Below are 24,062 nucleotides of genomic sequence, written 5' to 3'. Positions count from 1 at the left end.
TTTTGCTGTTGCCTCTTATATTTTTGCTGGTTTTAGATGCTTTTGGGCACTGTGCCACTGCTGTTCAGTGCCACAGTGCAAGTGCTCCCTATGGCAAATTGATGTACAGATTAGTGACTCCATGATTGGCTTACTTGTCAGACCCTAGTACAGTGCACTGCGTGTCCCAGGGTTTGTAACCAATGCTGCCGGGGGGCTTGCAGCACTGATTGTGCCACCCACCAGAGCAGCTTGTAAAGTTTGTTTCAGGTCTACCACTGCAGAGCCTGTGTGCAGTCTGGTACTGCCATGTTGACTGGCACCCACTTGCCAGTCCCTAAACCTTCCTTTTTATACATAGCAGTCACCTCTATGGTAGGCCCAAGGGTAGGGTGCATTGTAGGAAAAAGGTAGGACATACCCTGATGTGTGTGGCATGTCCTAATAGTGAATTACAGCCATTTTCGTTTTACACTATTGCAAGGCTATTAATTCCCCATAGGCCAGAATGGACAGTTAGATTATTACATCTTATAATCCTGACTGACTCAGGGAACTAGGTGGAAATTCGAGTTTAGTATGCCTGAACTCAGAATGATGAAATACATCTTTTAGTGAAGTTGGTTTTAACATTCTGTGATTGAATATACCACTTTTAGAAAGTAGGTATTTTCTCATCTAACTATCCAAGCCTGCCTCTGCTAGGTTGTGTATTTCTTGTCTGGAGTTTGAGTGACAGGGGCTGGGGTATTCCAGGAGACAGGGTGAGTCAGCACAGGGCTGAATAGAGAGATCTTCATGCAGATGGGAGGGAGGAGTTGCACCTGGGACCTGAATAGGGCTATGCCTTTCCTCCACAATGCTGGCTCCACATCCTGTGGTGTGTCTGATGTCCCTGGCCTACACACTGAAAGGAAAGCAGGAGTCTTGTCAATAAAGTGCTCCAGGACTAACAAGAACTAATTTGGACTAGGCAAAGGCCTCTCTGCCTGCAGAGAACAAAGAGAAACGTAGTATAAATATTGGGACCCAGACCCAAGAACTTTAGATCTCTTCTGGGAATTAAGATGAACCTTTGCTGAGGAGAAGAACCAGGAAGCTGAAGGAGGAAACTACCCATGTGCTGTGTGTGTGGGGGGGTTGGCCTGCAGTGGTTGCTTCATTGCCAAAGAGAGGAGAAAAGGACTGAGTGTGTTTTCTATCAACTTGAAGAAGAATCTCCAAGGGTATGAACTAGAGCTTGCCTCCTGCCTGAAGTCTCAGGGATACAAGACTACACCAACCAGCTCCCCCCTGAATTCCCTTGCTGGGAATTGTAGGGTCTGCTGGGTGCTAGGCCTTCTGAGAGACTGCACGTCGCTGGGAGCTGGAAGCTGGAAGCGTGATGCAACAACAAGAAGTGTGTTGCCGCCACTGCCGCTGTCATCATCGCATCGCCGAAGCGCGACACATCACCGGAGAAGCGGGACGCTGCCAAAGAGGACATCGCTGCATCACCGGAGAAGCGTGTCGCAGGGCCTGTCGTGGCTCCAGAGATCATTGAGTCACAGCACGGCCGTTGGGCATGCACGCATCACACCAACGTTGTCATATTGCAACCAAGACACCATTATGTCACATCGCACCAGAGGAGAGTATCGCATCTAGATGCCATCTTGTCGCATCGCACCGGAGAGCAGTAAGAATCCGATGCATCAACTCCCCACACAGTAAGGAAACGAGCATCAACTCACCTACGCAGCAGTAAGGACCGACACATCCACTCCCCTGCATGTAAGGAACCGACGCATTAACTTCCCTGCAACCCTTTTGTTTTCCTTGTGTTGCGCATTTAAGGTACATTGGGAGTAAAGTTTTGCATTTGCACTTTGAGAGAACTGAGCTATTTTATCACCTTTTAGAGACTATTTTTGAGAACAGTATTGTGGATTTTTGCCGTTTGGTCTTGTGTTAAGTCTATATAAAAATACCTATTTTTATAATACAACCTGTGTGTTGTCCATTTGTCCATTTGTAGTGTTGTCACTGTAATACTGTATGTGTGCACAAATGCTTTACACACTGGCTCTGAGATAAGCCTGCCTGCTCGTGCTAAGCTACCAAGGGGGTGAGCAGGGGTTATTTTAGGAGTGTAGCCCCTTACCCTGACTAGACTCAAGGGTCCCTATTTGTCACAGGTACCTACCATGCCAACTAGAGACCCCCAAATCTTACAGCTTTGTATGCAACAGTGTTGATAATATCCCCCAAGTACAGCTGGATCTGAAGAGGTTCTAAATGAGGCTCTCGCATTTCTGGTGAAACCCAATCTGTGCAGCAGGGAGATAGTAGCTTGTGTATTCTATCCACATCTGACTCTGTCCGCAGTCTTTATCAGTCAATTGTCTAGAAAAAGGGAAAACACATATACCTTGTGTTTGCAGATACTCAGCTACTATTGCCAGACATTTTGTGAATACCCTTGGTACTGTTGTTACTCCAAATGGAGAACTTTGCATTGATAATTTGGACCACAAACCTCAGAAATTTGTGGTGATTTGGGTGGATGGGAATGTAGAAATATGTATCTTTGAGTTCGAGGGATGGCATGAACTCGCCTTCCTTCAAAAGTGGGATTATATCCTGAAAGGTCATCATCTGAAAATTTTCCGATGTGATGTATGGTTGAGTCACACAAGATCTAGAATAGGCTGCAATGTGCCGTCTTTTGGGGGGATTAAGGAGTGTAGTGAATACACTCCTTTTGGAATTGGTTTGATGGTTCCTTTGGCAAGGAGCACCTTTACTTCTTCCTTGAGAAGATGTAAGTGTTGAGGGCTGAGGATATGTCTACATGGAGGAATGTTTGTTGGGGTTGCTAGGAGTTCTAGACAATAACATGTTGTACTAATGACATTACCGACTGTTGAGACATAATGTGTGCCCACTGTGTCTGGAACCCCAAAAGTCTTCCCCCGGCAGGCATTGTGTGGTTGGTGGGGGACGCGAATGGAGCCAATGCTTTGTGGTGGAGTCTGCAGCTTTAGTTGGCACACATTTACCTTTTCCCCTGTTTTCATTGCCTCTGTATGATTCCCCTACCAAAACCTTTTTTACCCTATTGGTGGTAGGCCTACTGATGTCTCTGGTAGGATTGTTCCTGATCTTTGGTGGATGCTGTCTGTCCACCCCTGCCCTGTTACTTCAGAAAGGACTGACTTGAGGTGGGTGTTTATAGCGCACCCATTGCTTTTGTCGGCTGTGTCCTTTCTAATTTTCACTAACACCTCATGAAGCTTTGGGTCAAAGAGGTGTCCACCATCATAGGGCACATTTAGAAGGTGTTGTTGCACCTCAGGTTTGAATCCTGATGTACCCAGCCATGCATGTCTGCTTAAAAGGATAGTAGAATTATTACCCCTCGCTGAAGTGTCAGATGCATCTGGTGCACATCTAAAGGTAGCTTAAGATATGTTTCTCTTCTGCGACTAAGTTTCCCCTTTTCTTTTTATTTTCATCTTAGAGGTGCAGGAGAAGATCTTCCTTCTCATCCCATTGGGCTTGGAACTATCTGGAAAGCCGCCCTATGGATTTTGTAATGCGCCAATGGTTGGCGTTACCTACAGCCACCCTCTTCCCTGCAACCTCGATCTGTTTACTCTACTTGTCATGAGAAGGTGCATTTCCCGTCACTTCTGCTGTCATGTGTTTCTGTGTGGTAGCCACTACTAGAGAATCTAGGGATGAATGCCCCCCAATGTAGAGTGGGTCTGAAGGGGAAGCCTTATACTTTCTTCCTACCCTAGGTGAAGGTATCCTACTTTTTTTACAGGGTCCTTGAAAGTATCTACATATGTTTAAGCATTGATTTTATCATTGGTAGGTACTGGACAGACTTTTATGCTCTAGATCAAGTCTCCACCAGGAAGTCCTCCTCCTCAATTGTGACATATGTGTCTACTATGTAGTATGCTGCAGTCCTCTGTATAACAGTGTAATAACTGGTCATGTCGTCTATGAGGAATGATTTAATACAGATTGGCTCAAGGCCTGGATCATCCTGTGGGTTAACGTTCCCATGGGTTGTCAAGGCTCTGTGGGTAGTACGAAGGCCCTTTCAAGTGATCCCCTGGAGAATAACATTCTACATTCCCAGTGGCTGAATGTGTAAGTGGCTGTGATGGGAGAGAATATGCAGGTGAGGTGTGTTGTCTTGGTGGTGGTGTTAAGCTAGTGCCTTTGTGGTCTATGGGTTACTTTGATGGTGTATGTATGAAAGGTTCCACAAACTCTAGCCTCCTCTTTTTTTGGGCAGTGAGTTTGCAAGTATGTAGATATATTGTTGACTGGTGCAAATCAGGGACCTGTTTAAGTCTCTCGAGGATAGGGCCTTCCCCTTTCTCGAATAAACAGTCTTGCGTGGTAGGGCATTGACTTCGGCGCTGCAATGTCTTTCAGCCGAAACCGTGGGGTCTGGAGATCAAAGGCTTCAGTTCCTCTACACCATTTTTGAGTTTATAGCTAGGGGTTAGATGAGGATAGAGAGGCCTCTCGCCATTTCTCAGGTCTGAAGCCTTCTCATGGTGTCAACTGAAACCACTAGGTCATGAAGCACCAAGATTTGTGTCTTTGAATGGACTGCTGGGCTGATCCATCTGGGGCATGGAACTGAAAATTCTTGCTGCCATGCTTTATGAATCGGACTGAAATGGTATCAGTACTGACAACCCATGACGTAGTCATCTGTCTGTGAATATCTCCAGCTCGACATCATGGATCCCTCAAATGGAGAAAGATAGCTGCCCTTCTTCATCTATGGCTCCGGTGCTGATGTCGGAGTCTCCAGTTGCTACATTGAGCCGGACTACTGCCAAGTCATTTTCCTCATACTCGCTTTCTTTTGCACCAATGACCCCCTCCAACACCTCCTGTTTGGTGGTGTTCTCCATGCTATGGGCAAAGTGGCATGCCCAATGGAATCATGAAGTCTTTTTAGACTTAAACAGTTCACACGCCACAGAGCCCTGGTCGTCGTGTTCTGGAGAGAGACAAAAATTGCAGACCAGGTGTAGGTCGTTGGACAGGTATTTTGAGTGGCACTGCGGGCACCTTCAAAATGGGGGCTGTAAGAGAGTAGGGTCTGCTATCCTATGGTCACCCCAAATTTTTGCTTTTTGCTTCACTGGTTTATGACTTAATGTGGCTGTGGGCCTGCTAATCAGACCCACAGCCTGCTGTTCTCTCTCTAAATTACTGCCAATGCACTTTAGGTGCATTACGAATTGGAACTGGTTCACCTTATTGGCCCCTGTAACAGTGTACCCTAGGTACCCAGGGCATAGGTGTTTCCAAGGCCTACCAGGGGCTGCAGCACGTATTGTGCCACCCCTGGCCTGGCCTCCATATTTGACACAACTGGCTGATCACTCAGCTGGGGTAAGTTGGTGTAATCACCTCTTACTTAGGTACAGTATGCCTGTGCCTAACCCTAAACTGGACACATATGTTCCTATCAGCCACTCCTATGGAAGGCCTCATCAATCCTGGAGGCAGAGTGCTTGGAAATATGTGAGATGGTGCTCTAGCATGAGCTGAGCCTGTCTGCAGCTGTCGGGAACCACTCCCTAAGCTGTTCCAGGATATTGCCATACCATATACTCTTAAGTGCATTATAATCCTCGCGGTTAAATGCTATCTTTGGTTTGGCTTTATCAAAACATGTCGAGTAAGGTGTCATACGAATTGGAATACTATCGTCTCGACAGTTCTGTCGACGGGGATAGCATTCCACCCTTCTAGAGGGACACGACATGTGTGTAGCCTTAACCCCGGTTAAAGTTAACCAGAGCCTCAGCATCACAAAATGGATGCTGCCACCACAGACACAAGTCTGGCCTCCTGCTGCTGACCGAAACTTGGCAGATGGTGGCCTGGACAAAGGGTTTCCTGCCTTGGGAGGTGCGAGCACCACCCCAGACAGGGTTTTGTGTATTGGGTAGGACAGGGCTGAATAGAATCAGACATGCCCGGGGCACACAAGGTGTCCCCGTGCATAAGCCAGTCCAAACCGGTCCTGGGACTTTCCAGTCCCAGGCCTGGCGAGGAGCTGGACAAAGGAAAGGGGGTGTAACCGCCCCCCTTCCTGGTTTTTCCCAGAGGAGGGACCTAGTAGGTGATCCACTCCTCAGATTGGGAATAAGAGTGGGAGCAGTGCCATTGCACAGCAGATCATCCTGAATCAACTTTAAACAAAGAAGAAGACTGGACTTCGACATTCTGCTGCTCAGAAGACTGAAGAGAATCTCCCTTGTGGCCTAGGAGTGACCACCCTGTGAACACAGGTACCAACCAGCAACTCGACGTCTGCTTTGCCGCCGCCTCCCGCCGGAGCCCGAGCCCAGAGCCCGACAAGAACCAGACTCCCAGACCTCTCAGAGCCCGATCCACAGTCCCTGCAAAGAAGGGACCCGTGGAGGCACCGAGTGACGTGGGACCGGACCTCTTGGAAGACACTCGAAAAGCTGACTGCGCAGCTTCTGAGGTATCCTCGACGTTGTGCTTTGGGGACTGAGAACCCCCACCATCGAGCAGCCCTTGCACCGAAGTTCAGCCCCCCAGCATCTCCACGATCTGCGTGGGGCCCTTTTGCATTGTGCCACTCGACGCGCCATCCCGGCCACTAGCCATGTGGTCAGCGGCCATCTTGGTGACGAAAATGACGGACTACACAGCGGGTCTGGTTGCTCCAGACTCTCCCAAGCTCCTGTGAAAAGGAGCACTCGCACCTTGCTGGTCCGAGTGTTAAGCATCTTTCGATTCCTGCGTGGCTTGCATTAGCCAAGGCCTGTTTGCTCCGATCAGGTCGCCGACACCGCCAACAGCGAGAAGCCTGCGTGGGACAGCTCGTGACCGACTCCTGGACGTCCTCGACCCCCGGTGTCTACGTGGCTGCAGAGAGAAGCTACCCGACAACGCCTGTTTGCACCCGACATCGCCTGGTTCCAATCTGGTTCCACGGTAGTGACTGGCTAGTGACTTTGAACATTGTCCCCTCTGCTTTCAGGTCTTCACATCATCAGATCCACCCTTGGATCCACCGGAACTCTTCACATCGAGCCGCCTGCAGCATCTTCAGCTCCAAGCACCATCGACCAGCGTGACGAAACCCGACACTACTTCGACCCTGTGCACCCGCTTCCTGTGGGTGAGGTAACTCAGCTCCGCCGGTGTTCCTACACTGGTACACATCTCAAGGGCCTGTGTCTTAAGTTTCAGCGTTCTAGGTCACTCGGAAGGTTCCTAACTCTCTAACTTTGTACTTTTTACGCACCATAGACTTTACATTGGAAAGTGCGTGCACTTTGAACACTGCACCCGAGTCCCGCGGGCCTTTCCCGACTTAGTCACTGCTAGTCTCGAATAGCTCCAGCCATTCCCAAGGCCCTAGGCCTGTTCCCTTTCCTATTGGTATCTCTTATACCACTTTCTTAGTATATGGTTTAGGTGGCCCCTAGGGCTCATCCACATTGTGCAACTTTTGTGTATTTTAAACTGTCTTGTGATTTAACGCTTGTGCTTCTGTGCTCATAAAGAGTCCAGGGGATTTTATAGTTAATAAATCAATATATATTTTCAATATATATCTGTGTGGTGTCCCTTTCATTTGGTATTCAAGGGGGTTGTGTATGGTAATACAGCTGGCTTCACATGCCTTTCAGAGTTTAGCCTAAGACTGCTTTGTCCACGTTACCACTAGGATAACTGGTCTACAAGGTTGAATTACAACCAATCATCATAAGGGTTGCTTGGCATGGTACAAAGTGATCACTAGAATTAGTGAGCATTATATACCAGGCCAACTTCTCACATTGGTGAGCAGCGGATTGGGATCTGAGCTTGCTGTTGTTTTACCATTACAATCTTTGAGATTATCATCTGAAAGATCATACAGGTACCTGCTAGGTACATATAAAAACAAGACTAGTATACTTAAGTTCTACTGAACTTAGTTGTTGTAGAGCAAAGGGAGTAGCACACCCTGACTACAACTACTAGATAGGTTTAGTAGGAAAACACCAGTGTAGGTAGATTGCAACACATCCACCCACACTAGAGCAATGTCTGGAGCAGAGGGTTCCACTGGGAATGTCTCTGTTGAGAGTGACCCTCCAAGGGCACCATCCAAATTTGCTATTTTTTCCTTTAAGGAATTAAGACAGCTTTGTGTCTTAAGGGGTCTGAAGACAGGGCCTTCCCCTACTACAGACCACCTAAGAGAGCTCTTAGACCAGTCTGAGGCTCTAAAGCCCTCTAAGGAAAACCCCACAGGGGATGCTGAAGGAGGCCATCCTTCAGAGGATGACACTGTAGACACCCCTGTCCCTATCATCCTGGTAGATGAGGAAGCCCCCATCACTGGAGCTCCTCAGGTAGATGAGGAGGAGGAAGAAGAGACAGAAGAGGGGGGGGGGGCAGTGAGTCAGATGATGACAGAAATAGTCAGGTGCTGGTCAGTAGACTGAACCAGGCTAACTTAAGCCTATTTGGGACTGAATCAGGTAACAACCCATTCAGACCCCCAGGTGGACTTAACCAGAAGCCTTAACTAGAAGGACTCACTCAGGTGACTCTAACAACTCCCATGCTTCTAGAGGTTCTCATGGTCACTCCAGAAAGGAGATGACTAGGCCTCAGAGAAGGGAACATGAGGCCAAAATGAGAGAGGCTGAGCTTAGGATCCAGAGACAAGAATTAGAAGTTGCCCTGGCCCAAGAGAAACTTGCTAGAGCAAGACAGCCTAGAGAGAGTGGGGTAATAGAACCCACTGGTGGCAGCAATATCCACAAGGATAAAGACAGGTCTTTTGATAATAGAAACCTGAGTAAGATTGTGCCCCCCTACAAAGCTGGGGATGATATCCATAAATGGATCACTGCAATGGAGAGAGCCTGCAGAGTACAGCAGATCCCTCAGGAGCAGTGGGCAGCAATCTTGTGGCTCTCCTTTGAAGGTAGAGGCCGAGACAGACTCCTCACAGTTAGTGATGGGGATTCTAGAAACTACCTGGTCCTGAAGAGTGCTCTGATTGATGGGTTAGGCTTAACCACTGAACAGTACAGGTTAATGTTCAGAGATACCCAGAAGACACAGACTCAGGACTGGTCTGAATTTGTTGAGTGTGCCACTAAGGCTCTGGAGGGATGGTTGCTGGGAAGCAAGGTTACAGACTATGAAGGATTGTATAATTTGCTGATGAGAGAACAAATTTTAAATAATTGTCAGAACCAGCAGTTGCATCAACATTTGGTTGACTCAGATTTGACCTCTCCCCAAGAATTGGGAAAGAGGGCAGATAAATGGGTAAGAACCAGAGTTAAGCAAAAGAACCAGAACCAGAACCAGGGTGGTGACCAGAAGAAAACAGACCAGAAGGGTGGGGAGCAGAAAGCTAAAGACCAGAAGTCTTCAACAGGGCCCCAAAATGATACAGAGGGTGGGTCCCAAACTTCCAAGAAGAAGAAGAAAGAAGGTCAGAAGAAACCCTGGTGTAAAACTTGTAAAAACACCTCTCACTGGACAAGTGAGTGTAAAAAGGGTGGAGCCCCCAGCACTGCAGCCCCTAAGGCAACTGCGCCCACTAGTACAGCTAGCAGTGCTGGTCCACAAACCAAGGGGGTAGGGGGTATCACCTTGGGAACTGAAGGAGATTCTGACCTAGTCAGAACCCTTACACAGGCTGTTCTGATTTGTGAAGGGGACATAGATTTGACCCCTGACATAAGTCCCAGTAACCTGGGCAAATACAGACATACGCCTTTGATCAATAACAAAGTGGCTCAAGCTTACAGGGACACATGTGCCAGTGTCACAATGGTGACACCTAACTTTGTGGACCCTGGACAATACATGCCAAGTGATAATTACCTGGTGACCAATGCCAGCAATGTCACTACTACACATAGGGCCCGATGTAGGTAAACGCGATTTTCCGATTTCAAAATACCGAGGCGGGCCGAATCGGTATTCTGAAATCGGAAAACGAGATGTAGGAAAAAAATACCGATTTAAAACCGATTCGGTCGGCATCGGTAATGAGATTCGGTACGTTCCGATTCAGCTCGGTCCGAATCGGAAATTACAGAATCGGCCAACAACGAATCGGAAAACACCGAATCGGCTACCACCGAATCGGATATTTCCGATTCGGCGAATACCGATTCGGTAAAAGCCGATTCGGTAAAAACCGAATCGGCAATCATAGACCCATGGCGAAAAAGCCCATAGGAATGCATTGCATGAACCGATTCGGCTTTTACCGAATCGGATAATACCGATTCGGATTTTACCGATTCGGATTTCACCGAATCGGTAAAAGCCGAATCGGCAATAGGCGATTCAGCCAATGAGGTGGCTCCCCCTCCCCCACCCAAACAGGGAGTGGCAACCCTGGCAGGTGCAGCCAATTAAGAAGTTTCTAGAAGCTTCTGGAAAGCCTGCCTGAGCCCAACACACAGTTAGCAGCAGTGGGAGAAGGAGGTTGCAGACTGAGCAGGAGCAGGAGAATATGGCAGATCAGGCAGGAAGCCAGAAGTCCTCCCAAAAGAGGAAGCCCAAATTCACCACCACAGAACTTCGGGTGCTGGTTGAGGAGGTGGTGAGGGTGCACCGCCAGCTCTTTGGCAAGCTGTCCCTCAACGTGCCAGACAGCACCAAGAGGAGATTGTGGGCCGACATCGCCCAGAAGGTCAATGCTGCTGGAGTCACCCCCAGGTCCATTGAGGAACTTAAGAAAAGGTTTTATGACCTCCGCAGCCTCACGAAGAGGAAGCTGGCCGACCTCCAAAGGCAGGCTGGACACACCGGAGGAGGCAAGAACCCGGCGCCACCCCTCACCGAGCTGGAGGAAATTGTCTCCAGCACCATCGAGAGGGAGAGCATCGTAGGGATCGGGACCCTGGACAGCACTGCGATGGCCACAGCTACAGGTAAGAAGCATGCGCATCATGACACACCCTACCAGACACCTCCCCATTAGACACAATGCATAGGCAAACACCAGCACTGTACTGTCACCAACATACAAGAGACAAGCATCATGGTACATGTAGTCAGCAGAAGTTAGCCAAATATGTCAGTGCAGAATCACAAGACAGGAAACAGTGTGACACGGTGTAAGGAGATGCAAGGACATGTGGAATGCCATAATTGTACTGACTGTAATACATCGGCACTCAGTTTACAAATGCTTCTTTGTACCTAGGGGCACCATCAGGCAGCACCACTGTGGCAGCAGAGGGAGCTTCGACTTCAAATACTGCAGTGGCAGGGCCGAGCACCAGCCAGCCTGGCCAGGAGGAGGAGGATGAGGATGAGGAAGGAGACACCCCAGGGCTTGGAATGGAGGGAGTCCTGGTGATTGATTTCCAGGCAGTGCACTCCCCAGTACTGCCCAGCTCACCCCCCTTGCAATTTTCACCATACAACTCCCCTACAAGGCAGACCATTCCGCCGACAACAGCTCCTGCCACAACCGTGGCCTTGCCACCCGTCCAACCTGTCGTGGGAGCAGGGGCTCCGGGACCGGCCAGCACCACACCACCACCAGTGGCACCCCAGCCCACTCAGCAGGCCGGAGGCAGCAGTGCCAGACGCCGTGCCACCACCACCACCACTGCTGCACCAGCACGGGAGGGCAGTGTGTTCCTGGGCCTGGAGGGCCAGATGGTAAAAATCCAGCGCCAACAGGCCAAATCCACCATGGCCTGCCAACGCCAGCTCCTGCAGCACAACCTGCAGATGGGGGAGTTGGTGAAGGGGTTCCAGGCTGTTGTGGACAGCAACAAGGAGGTGGCAGCAGGGTTGGGCAGGCTGACCACTGCCATCACCCACTCCTCTGCCAGGCAGGAGGAGCATGAGGTTGCGCGCAGGAGGGATGCCCGGGTGCTCAACCGGGCCATGGCCCGCCTTGCAGCGGCGACCGCACAGCTGTGCCATCGCAGCTCAAATCAGGAATCGGCACTCAGTCAGCATACAGCTGAGCTGACTAGGGGGATGGCCAGGATCACCACGGCCATGGAGGCCATGTTAATATCAAACGCCGCCTCCAATCCTGCCCTGGACCTGGGTGATGCTGGAGACAGCAGCAGCCGCAGCAGCCCGGCCAGCGCTGCTTCAGAGCCAAGGAGGAGCACCAGGCGATCCGCTGATGCTGCTGGCCATTCGGAGGGGGCCGAGGGACACCCCAGTGGGTCTGGAAAGCGGGCCAAAAAATAGGCTGGCAAGGGGGGATGAGCACACCAGAACCCTGGACTTTATTTTCGTTAACAATCTCCATTATTTGATGCACATAAGTGCTGTAACTGTGGTGCATCATTATTAAAACTTTTTTTTTCCAAGCAACATTTAGCTGTCTTTGCATCTGTACTCAGTCAGAAATAGTTCTCAGTGATCTCCTCACGTCTGTATCTGCCATCACATGGCGTACACACCCCAGCTGGCTGTGTCAGTGGCACAGCTTCGTCGTCGTCATAGTCCTCGTAGTCAGACAACTCCACCTCAGTGCCCTTCTTGACCGCAAGGTTGTGTAACATTGCACATACAGCTATGATCTTGCAGCAGGTGATGGGGGTATACTGCCTTGCACCTCCACTCTTGTGCAGGCATCTGAATCTACTTTTCCAGATGCCAAAGGTCCGTTCAACAACATTCCTGGTGCGTATGTGGGCCCGGTTATACCTCCTTTGGCTGGGTGTGGAGGGGTTGAGGTAGGGGGTGAGTATGAATGAGCGGAGGGCATATGCACTGTCGCCTGGAAGAGAAAGGGGTCACATTAGACACATGCATACATGTATTACACCTACCTACTATGTGTTATGGGGGTCTGATGATGTGGCTCACCTAGGAGGTATCCTTCTCCAAAATCGCCAGCCATCAGCCGTGCATATATGCCGCTCTGTTGGAATATATATGAGTCATGGGTACTTCCTGGAAATTTTGCTACCAGGTCTGTGATGGTGCACTTGGCATTGCAGATCACCTGCACGTTGATGGTGTGTGTAGATTTCCGATTGCGGTATATGTATTCGGTGTCCGCTGGTGGGCAAATCGGAATATGCATGCCATCTATGCAACCGATGACTTGGGGAAAGTGTGCCATCTGGTAGAAGTCCGCTTTGGTTTGTAGCAGTTCTGCGTGGGTTGCAGGGAATGAGATGTATTGGTCCATCCTGTCTATCATGGCGTCAAGGAATATGTGGAAGAACCTTGACAGGCTGCTCTGGCTCACCCCTCCTGCTGCTGCTACTCCACTTTGATAGCTGCCAGACGCTACCAGGTGTAGGCTGCATAGCACCTGGACGTGCGCAGGGATGGCGTGTGCCCTTGGGGTGTGGTGGTCCAAGTATGGCTTAAGGTCCCTGATGAGCTCAAGTATGGTGTCAGAGTCCAGCCTGTATCTCTGTAGGATCTCAGCCTCAGTGAGCATGAACAGGGTTATCCTCTGTCTGTAGACCTGTTCATTTCTTAGCCATTCCCTCTGTCCTTCCTGCTGTAGCCGTAGCCGCCTCGCAATGACATAGAAAGCTGCCATCCTGCAAGTTGCAATGCATTTTGGGACTGTTTATATGGGTTGGAGTTGGTTACCACCTGATTGCAATCCATGGTAAATACCGAGTGAATTCTACCGATTTTGAGCCGATTTCGGTGTTTCTGTGCCTCCCTACATCTCCCCAACTGTCGGAATCGGGGAATTTCCCGATCGGAGATTCATACGAATCGGCATGTTTTCCGATTCGGATCATGTCCGAATCGGTATTTTTTCCGATTCGGTACATGGACCGAATCGGTGATTTTCCGATTCGGTGTCACTAACGAATCGGTAGTAGGACCGAATCGGTGATTTTCCGAATCGGTGTCACTAACGAATCGGTAGTAGGACCGAATCGGTGATTTTCCGAATCGGTGTCACTAACGAATCGGTAGTAGGACCGAATCGGTGATTTTCCGATTCGGTGTCACTAACGAATCGGTACATGGACCGATTCGGTCTTTGTAACCGAATCGGTGTTTTTCCGATTCGTTACATATCCGATTTTCGGTATGTACGTATCGGATTCTTTCACATTCGGTACACATTCCGAATCGGTTTTCTATCCGATTCGTTCTGTTTTTGGGTCCCTACATCTCGATGGCTGTTTACCGATCGGTAAGGGCCAAAAATCGGTATTTTCGGCCGATACCGATCGGTAAAGCCCTACCTACATCGGGCCCATAGTGTGGCACTTGTTAACTTTTCCTGGGGAGGGGTAACTGGCCTAAAAAGAGTTGTGGTTAGTGCTGATCTCCCAGTAGAATGTTTGTTGGGCAATGACCTGGAGAACTCTCTATGGCCAGAAGTTGAGTACAGGACTCATGCAGAGATGTTAGGGATATCATCACATGTCCTTGCTGTGACCAGGTCACAGGCCAAAAAGTGCCTCTCTGAACCTCAGGTCTTGGATCCTGGAACAATGGACCAAGCACCTTCCAAGAAGAAGAACAGGAAGGTTAAGGCTGTGCCTTCCCAACTGCCTGCAAGTGAGGATCAAGCTTCACAGGAAGTTGGTCTTGAGACCCCTGAAGGAACTGTCTCTGAAGAACTTGAACCTGATCAGGTTGAGTTTCTGGGGACAGGGGGACCTTCTAGGGCAGACTTGGGGCAGGCTCAGTTAACCTGTCCTTCTCTTGAACCCCTCAGACAGCAGGCTGCTGCTGAGGCTGCTGGGAATGCTCAAGGTACCCATAAAGTTTATTGGGACGAAGGACTCCTTTACACAGAGGGTAGAGACCCCAAGCCTGGTGCAACCAGGAGGTTGGTTATACCTCTGCAATTTAGGGGTTTCCTTCTTACCTTAGCCCATGATATTCCTTTAGCAGGACACTTAGGCCAGAATAAGACCTGGGACAGGCTTGTCCCTCACTTTCACTGGCCTCACATGTCTGAAGACACCAAGGAGTTTTGTCGCTCCTGTGAAACCTGCCAAGCCAGTGGTAAAGCAGGTGGAACAACAAAGGCCCCCCTGATACCACTACCTGTGGTGGGGGTTCCCTTTGAAAGAGTGGGGATTGATATTGTAGGTCCAATGGATCCCCCTACAGCATCTGGGCACAGATTCATACTGGTGGTAGTGGATCATGCCACCAGGTACCCAGAGGCAATTCCACTTAGGACCACAACAGCTCCTGTTGTGGTCAGGGCCTTACTTGGAGTTTTCTCCAGAGTGGGGTTTCCTAAGGAGGTAATATGTGATAGAGTTGCCAACTTCATGTCAGGATATTTGACAGCTATGTGGAAGGAATGTGGTGTTAACTACAAGTTCACCACTCCTTATCATCCACAATGTAATGGGCTTGTTGAGAGATTTAACAAGACCCTAAAGGGCATGATCAAAGGATTACCTGAAAAGCTCAGGCGAAGATGGGCCATCCTACTGCCCTGCCTTTTGTTTGCTTACAGAGAGGTCCCTCAAAAGGGGGTTGGCTTCAGCCCCTTTGAATTGTTGTTTGGGCACCCTGTAAGAGGACCCCTATGTCTGGTGAAGGAAGGATGGGAGTTACCTCTCAAAAAGCCTAAGCAAGACATAGTGGACTATGTACTTGGTCTCCGCTCCAGGATGGCAGAGTACATGGAAAAGGCATCCAAAAACCTTGAGGCTAGCCAAGAGTTACAGAAAGCTTGGCATGACCAAAAGGCTGTCCTTGTTGAGTTTCAGCCTGGACAGAAGGTATGGGTGTTGCAGCCAGTGGCCCCAGCAGCACTCCAAGACAAATGATCTGGACCCCATACAATTCTGGAAAAGAAGGGAGAGGTTACCTACTTGGTGGACCTAGGAACTCCCAGGAGCCCCCACAGGGTGCTCCATGTTAACAGATTGAAGGCATATGTCAGCAGGGAAGACATGGGCTTGCTCATGGCTACAGATGAGGGACAGGAGGAAGAGAGTGACCCTCTCCCAGACCTGCTCACTCAGAACCCTGAGGATGGCTCAGTTGATGGTGTGGCCTTAGGTGGCAGCCTCACTGAACATCAGCAACATGACTGCAGACAAGTTCTACAGGCATACAGGCATATGTTCTCATTGACACCCGGTCAGACTAACTGGTGTACACATGTGGTGGACACTGGTGACAGTCTTCCTGTAAAGAGCAAGATTTACAGGCAACCTGACCACATCAGGGACTGTATAAAGACTGAGGTGCAAAAGATGCTGGAATTAGGTGTCATTGAGCCTTCAGAGAGCCCCTGGGCTAGCCCAGTGGTTCTGGTCTCCAAACCTCACACCAAAGATGGCAAGAGAGAGATGAGGTTCTGTGTGGATTACAGAGGACTCAATGCTGTCACCAGGACAGATGCACACCCTATTCCAAGGGCAGATGAGCTCATTGACAAGTTGGCTTCTGCCAAATATTTGAGCACATTTGACTTGACAGCTGGCTACTGGCAAATCAGGTTAGCTGAGGAGTCTAAAGCCAAGACAGCATTTTCTACCCCTAGTGGGCATTATCAATTTGTGGTGATGCCCTTTGGTTTGAAAAATGCACCTGCCACCTTCCAAAGGTTGGTGAATCAAGTCCTTACTGGGTTGGATGACTTTTGTGCAGCTTATCTAGATGATATTGCTGTCTTTAGCTCCACCTGGGAGGATCACCTGGTCCACCTGAAGGAAGTGCTTGAGGCTCTGAAAAAGGCAGGCCTCACTATCAAGGCAACAAAGTGCCAGATAGGGCAGAGCAAGGTTGTATACCTGGGCCACCTTGTAGGTGGAGGCCAAGTTCAACCACTGGAGAGTAAGATCCAGACCATAAAGGACTGGTCCCCTCCAACTACCCAGACTCAGGTCAGAGCTTTCTTGGGCCTGACTGGGTACTACAGGAAGTTTGTTAAGAACTATGGGTCCATTGTGACTCCTCTTAATGATCTGACATCCAAGAAGATGCCCAAAAAGGTTCAGTGGACAGAAATCTGTCAAAAGGCATTTGATGACCTGAAGAAGGCCATGTGCTCTGCACCTATCCTTAAGAGTATTGACTACTCAAGAGAGTTCATTGTCCAAACAGATGCTTCTGAGTTGGGAGTGGGAGCAGTGCTTTCACAGCTTAATGTAGATGGCCAGGACCAGCCCATTGCTTTTATTAGCAGAAGGCTGACCCCCAGAGAGAAACGTTGGTCAGCTATAGAGAGGGAGGCCTTTGCTGTGGTGTGGGCCCTGAAGAAGTTGAGACCATACTTATTTGGCACTCACTTCAAGATTCAGACCGACCATAAGCCCCTCTTATGGCTTAATCAGATGAAGGGTGAAAACCCCAAACTACTCAGGTGGTCCATTTCCCTACAGGAGATGGACTTTACAGTGGAGCACCGCCCAGGGACTGACCATGGCAACGCAGATGGTCTCTCCAGGTACTTCCACTTAGAACATGAAGACACAACTGGTCAAGGTTAGTCTAATGTTCCTGCGTTGGGGGGGGGGGGGGTTGTGTAGGAGAGTAGGGTCTGCTATCCTATGGTCACCCCAAATTTTTGTTTTTTGCTTCACTGGTTTATGACTTAATGTGGCTGTGGGCCTGCTAATCAGACCCACAGCCTGCTGTTCTCTCTCTAAATTACTGCCAATGCACTTTAGGTGCATTACGAATTGGAACTGGTTCACCTTATTGGCCCCTGTAACAGTGTACCCTAGGTACCCAGGGCATAGGTGTTTCCAAGGCCTACCAGGGGCTGCAGCACGTATTGTGCCACCCCTGGCCTGGCCTCCATATTTGACACAACTGGCTGATCACTCAGCTGGGGTAAGTTGGTGTAATCACCTCTTACTTAGGTACAGTATGCCTGTGCCTAACCCTAAACTGGACACATATGTTCCTATCAGCCACTCCTATGGAAGGCCTTATCAATCCTGGAGGCAGAGTGCTTGAAAATATGTGAGATGGTGCTCTAGCATGAGCTGAGCCTGTCTGCAGCTGTCGGGAACCACTCCCTAAGCTGTTCCAGGATATTGCCATACCATATACTCTAAAGTGCATTATAATCCTCGCGGTTAAATGCTATCTTTGGTTTGGCTTTATCAAAACATGTCGAGTAAGGTGTCATACGAATTGGAATACTATCCCCTTGACAGTTCTGTCGACGGGGATAGCATTCCACCCTTCTAGAGGGACACGACATGTGTGTAGCCTTAACCCCAGTTAAAGTTAACCAGAGCCTCAGCATCACAAAATGGATGCTTCCACCACAGACACAAGTCTGGCCTCCTGCTGCTGACCGAAACTCGGCAGATGGTGGCCTGGACAAAGGGTTTCCTGCCTTGGGAGGTGCGAGCACCACCCCAGACAGGGTTTTGTGTATTGGGTAGGACAGGGCTGAATAGAATCAGACATGCCCGGGGCACACAAGGTGTCCCCGTGCATAAGCCAGTCCAAACCGTTCCTGGGACTTTCCAGTCCCAGGCCTGGCGAGGAGCTGGACAAAGGAAAGGGGGTGTAACCGCCCCCCTTCCTGGTTCCTCCCAGGGGAGGGACCTAGTAGGTGATCCACCCCTCAGATTGGGAATAAGAGTGGGAGCAGTGCCATTGCACAGCAGATCATCCTGAATCAACTTTAAACAAAGAAGAAGACTGGACTTCGACATTCTGCTGCTCAGAAGACTGAAGAGAATCTCCCTTGTGGCCTAGGAGTGGCCACCCTGTGAACACAGGTACCAACCAGCAACTCGACGTCTGCTTTGCCGCCGCCTCCCGCCGGAGCCCGAGCCCAGAGCCCGACAAGAACCAGACTCCCAGACCTCTCAGAGCCCGATCCACAGTCCCTGCAAAGAAGGGACCCGTTGAGGCACCGAGTGACGTGGGACCGGACCTCTTGGAAGACACTCGAAAAGCTGACTGCGCAGCTTCTGAGGTATCCTCGACGTTGTGCTTTGGGGACTGAGAACCCCCACCATCGAGCAGCCCTTGCACCGAAGTTCAGCCCCCCAGCATCTCCACGATCTGCGTGGGGCCCTTTTGCATTGTGCCACTCGACGCACCATCCCGGCCACTAGCCACGTGGTCAGCGGCCATCTTGGCAACAAAAATGACGAACTACACAGCGGGTCTGGTTGCTCCAGACTCACCCAAGCTATTGTGAAAAGGAGCACTCGCTCTGACCTTGCTGGTCCGAGTGTTAAGCATCTTTCGATTCCTGTGTGGCTTGCATTAGCCAAGGCCTGTTTGCTCCGATCAGGTCGCCGACACCGCCAACAGCGAGAAGCCTGCGTGGGACAGCTCGTGACCGACTCCTGGACGTCCTCGACCCCCGGTGTCCACGTGGCTACAGAGAGAAGCTACCCGACAATGCCTGTTTGCACCCGACATCGCCTGGTTCCAATCTGGTTCCACGGTAGTCACTGGCTAGTGACTTTGAACATTGTCCCCTCTGCTTTCAGGTCTTCACATCATCAGATCCACCCTTGGATCCACCGGAACTCTTCACATCGAGCCGCCTGCAGCATCTTCAGCTCCAAGCACCATCGACCAGCGTGACGAAACCCGACACTACTTCGACCCTGTGCACCCGCTTCCTGTGGGTGAGGTAACTCAGCTCCGCCGGTGTTCCTACACTGGTACACATCTCAAGGGCCTGTGTCTTACGTTTCAGCGTTCTAGGTCACTCGGAAGGTTCCTAACTCTCTAACTTTGTACTTTTTACGCACCATGGACTTTACATTGGAAAGTGCGTGCACTTTGAACACTGCACCCGAGTCCCGCGGGCCTTTCCCGACTTAGTCACTGCTAGTCTCGAATAGCTCCAGCGATTCCCAAGGCCCTAGGCCTGTTCCCTTTCCTATTGGTATCTCTTATACCACTTTCTTAGTATATGGTTTAGGTGGCCCCTAAGGCTCATCCACATTGTGCAACTTTCTTCACATGAGAATGGTCTGTTTTTCACATCCTTAGACTTACACCGCAATCTTAGTCTGTACACTGTGTGCAGAAGCCTTCAAGTTCATAATAACAATGTATGCTGTTATTCAGGTTGATCGACCCATGCTCACAACACACACACAGCTTCAACCAACTGAAATTGCCGCTCATTTTGACCAAACCTGCTTTTGCCATTGAGGAGGAAACCTTATCGCCGCACACGGAGGGTGCATTGTAACATCCAAGCAGTTCTGGTAAGGTCGCGCCGCTGGTGGGAGCTTCTCCGCATTCGGCGGACAGCCTTCACGCTCCCAGCGTGCACTGGACCTTCAAGCTACCTGTTGCCTTCACCGGGGGACTGCGAGGACCAGCAGCCTCTACACCTTACAGCTGGTGCCTCTTCCCCCGGCGGTCACGCCTCCCATCCGCCCTATTTACTTTTCGTGACACCCGCTCCGCGGGTGCCGCTCATTTTGACCAAATCTCCTTTTGCCATTGAGGAGGAAACCTTATCGCCGCACACGGAGGGTGCATTGTAACATCCAAGCAGTTCTGGTAAGGTCGCGCCGCTGGTGGGAGCTTCTCCGCATTCGGCGGACAGCCTGCACGCTCCCAACGTGCACTGGACCTTCAAGCTACCTGTTGCCTTCACCGGGGGACTGCGAGGACCAGCAGCCTCTACACCTTACAGCTGGTGCCTCTTCGCCCGGCGGCCACAACCCCAGTACGATCACAATAAACTGAACAGTCCCTCACGCAACGCGGTACGCGCGCGGGACGAAGCGCGAGGCGAAGCCCGGGCCAAGGGCGGGCCCGTTTAAGCCCGTTCAAGACCGGGCAGGACTGGACTGGGCCACCCTATTTAAATTTGCCTTTATTTTCCTCACTGATATTGATTATACTCCTAAACAGGTCCTTGTAGTTCGTTTTAGCCTTATTAGACTCACTGTACCTCTGCATTGCAACGACTTTTATTGCATTATGTCTCCGAGAACTACTAGGAATACCGTTAAGAAGCAGGCCCAAACTGCTACTGAGGTTATTGGGCCAATAGACCAATTCATAACTAAAGCCAATGACGCAATTGAGCAAGGTATCATCTTACTGGAACGGAGGGTCTCACAGGACCTGATGATTGCCAGACGCTCTTCAATGGGCTTACTGGCCACTGCAAAAAAAAAACAGCGTCCTGTTGAGCTACCCCCTCCCCTGACAGTACACGCAGAGATGCACACTGTCCCCCGCACAGTGGACCTATCTGCGTCCCTAGATCTTTCCGAATCCCATCTTTCTCTTGAAAAATCTCCAGTCATTTTTGCAACCCAAACAGACGTTACCCCCTCCTCCTCTATAGCCAGGGGTGTACGCGAAGGAGCAGTTCCCAAAAAATTGAAGAAGAAGGCAACTACTAAGTCTCACCACATTACTATTTCTCCCCCTACAACTATCCCTGCAACTCCTTCTGTTTCTCATCTTCCCCCACAAACCTTTAACCCTCCCACAACCCCTTACCAACCTCCTTCCCTGTCATGCGTACAAACAGTGGATCTTAACTCGGTTAATCTGAACGTTAGTTGTACCAGCTCTAGTAGCTATGACAGTGGAGGAGATATGGAAAATGGTAACCTTACAACTAATACTTGTAGTAACGACAGTTTACTGCTTAGCAGAATTGGTGACCTATTTAAATCCTATTTAGAACCAATAGAAAAGGCTCTGCACTCGGTCCAGACTCAACTAACCCAACTGTCTTTAGGCCTAAACCCAAGTAAGGGTAATAAGAAGGAGCCCAACTTGGCTCAAGGTAGGCCCACCATTCATAACACAAATACATCAAAGCCTGGAACTTCTGCACAGAATCCCAATACTAACAAACAAAAGGCCCCAGAGAAGCCTATTCAAAAACAATCATTACTACTTACAACCAAGCCACAACCACTTCCTAAATCCTCTAATCCCATACCGCCCCAACCTGTAACCAATCCTAAGCCAATATTATCTACCCAATCAAACCCACTTTCTGTCCGACCTACCCCTGCCCCTACCCATCCCAAAAGCTCTACTGGATTTAACACCATTCCGAAAAATCGAAAGAGAAGGGGCCACCCTATCCATCTCCCACCTGAGGCATCCCCATACGTAGTAATATTGACAGGTGTCCCGGAACTCTCCCCAAACCAGGATGAACCAGTTTGGTCACTAAAAAATAAAGTAATATACTGGTTGTCCAACAATAGACCTTTACCAATCTTTATGGACAACAGAGTCACCACTGTGCGCAGAGTGCCCTGGCTAGGTAATGAACCGAAAAACACCCAGGGCGACTGCGTTATAGTAAATTTTGCAGATCCTAACACAGTTGAGCATTTCTGCTCCTGGGGAGATCATACCTCCACTGAAGGGATAGCCACTCATAATTTGTCGTATTTCTACCCCCCAACCACACGACGTAACGCCTGTACTCCGTGGTCCTGGACTAGGGCGGGGAACTGGGGTGGAAATAGAGATCGAGACCATTGGTCAGGTTACGGCTTTAGCAATCCACCACCCGGCCACTTTACCAACTGGAGAGGCCCACCATTATCCAATAGATACGATTGCTTGGATATGGTAGACTGACCACCAATCCCACCTACTTTAGACAATGGTCCCAACGATGTATTGATTAACCCCAAACTTATCTTTAAGAACACTCGGATGGCTGGTTCTACTTTGCCATCCCTGTCTGGTACCCATACTGAGTCTTGTACTCTCCAGCAAACCTTGACTCAACAGCCGTCACTTCCTATCTATCATGATCCTTCTTACACCCAGCCAACTCCCCTAGTACTCAAACCCGAGTCAACAATAGATCACCCCTCAACTCTGTGACCCAAAACGTACTTCCTCCCTTCCTGTCCCAATTGTCCAGTCCCAGTCTCAACCCCCATGTCCTTCTGACGAATCGCAGATTTCAAACTCTATTTTGCCATTAACCTGGGATCTTCCAGTCCTATACTGGAATGTAGCAGGTCTTAGATCCAAAACTCACCTCCAGTCTTGGCTCGATTTGATTAATAAGTACAAGTTAATCTGCCTTCAGGAAACCTGGGCAATAGACCCTATCCACATTCAGGGCTTTAAAACATTTCATTTTCCGGCCACACAGTCTGCTCATGGAAGACCTAAGGGCGTCTTAGCTATCTACATTTCCAACCAAATCCCATTCACGATCGTGGAAGTCCCGCTAGTATCTCCAATTTTCCAAATCCTCAAACTAGTTCCAGACAAAAGTTCCTGCTATTATTTCATCAACATGTATAATAATTCCACGCCTGTTGACTGTGTAAAATCTCTGTTAGAAACCTCATCATATTTGCAAGACCAGAAAGCTAAGAACCTGCAGCTACAATGTCATGTTGTGTGGGGTGGGGATTTCAATGTTTATTTATGTAACAACTACAAAAAAGGTATCTGCGGGCTCCAAGATGAGCACGATGTCCCCTTGGCCCACTTTGCTCACTGTAGTATTGGGGCCGCCTTAAATAACTGTTTTTTTGCATTAGAACTCGAATATGCGAATGAATTAGTGAGTCCTGCTGTCGAGTTTAAGCCGACTTTTCATGGTAGAGGTTATTCTACTATTATTGATTTTATTCTGTGCTCTCAATCTTTAAATAATCGACTAAAAATGTTATAACTGGTACTGATCCCTCCAGCGACCACTATTCCAATAGCATTACTATAGTACTAAATATACCCTCCCCAGTTTGTTTGAAAACAAGCCTTTTAACGCAGTATTCCCTGGAGATGAGTAAAATCAATGGCTGTACTGTAAAATGGTCAAAGATCAATCCCTCAGAGGTCACCAGCAAGATTATCCAAAAAACCCTTCCCCTAATTTATCACTGTTTGGAGAAGTCATCATCCCCTCAGCTGATCCTCTCTAGTTTTGTCAAAATCTTAGAAGCTATCCGACTAGAGCTTACACGCCAACATAAGATTCATGATAAGGACTCCAGGGGGTGGTTTGATTCCCACTGCCGTAAAGCCCTACGCGCACTAAAAAGTGCCCTTAATTGCCTCTCTAAGAAAAAACTACAAGTTGGCACAAAAATCCCGCAAACGGGAAATAAAAAACAACCTTTGGGCCCAACTACATCAGAGCACATTAAATAAGGACAGTACCC

General features: G+C 49.4%; 2 protein-coding genes across 7 annotated transcripts in view; one reads left to right on the top strand and one right to left on the bottom strand.

Moving 5' to 3' along the window:
* Nucleotides 1–24,062, bottom strand: part of LOC147669891 (arylsulfatase D-like) — a 567,561-nt gene that overhangs the window by 345,488 nt on the left and 198,011 nt on the right. The window lies entirely within an intron of this gene.
* Nucleotides 6,674–12,260, top strand: LOC147669892 (uncharacterized). The gene is made up of 3 exons (XM_086948164.1): nt 6,674–6,692; nt 10,587–10,943; nt 11,219–12,260. The coding sequence occupies exons 1-3, from the start codon at nt 6,674–6,676 to the stop codon at nt 12,229–12,231; spliced, it is 1,389 nt and encodes a 462-aa protein (XP_086804290.1). The 3' UTR covers nt 12,232–12,260.

Source organism: Lissotriton vulgaris, unplaced genomic scaffold (assembly GCF_964263255.1).
Source record: "Lissotriton vulgaris unplaced genomic scaffold, aLisVul1.2 SCAFFOLD_269, whole genome shotgun sequence".
In the NCBI taxonomy this organism is placed as follows: Eukaryota; Metazoa; Chordata; class Amphibia; order Caudata; family Salamandridae; genus Lissotriton; species Lissotriton vulgaris.
This window is presented reverse-complemented; position numbering and strand designations above follow the sequence as displayed.

Excerpts from the sequence above, each read along its gene's own strand:
- LOC147669892 (XM_086948164.1), top strand. Across the intron at positions 10,944-11,218 it reads TGCGATGGCCACAGCTACAG|GGGCACCATCAGGCAGCACC; the intron begins GTAAGAAGCATG and ends CTTTGTACCTAG.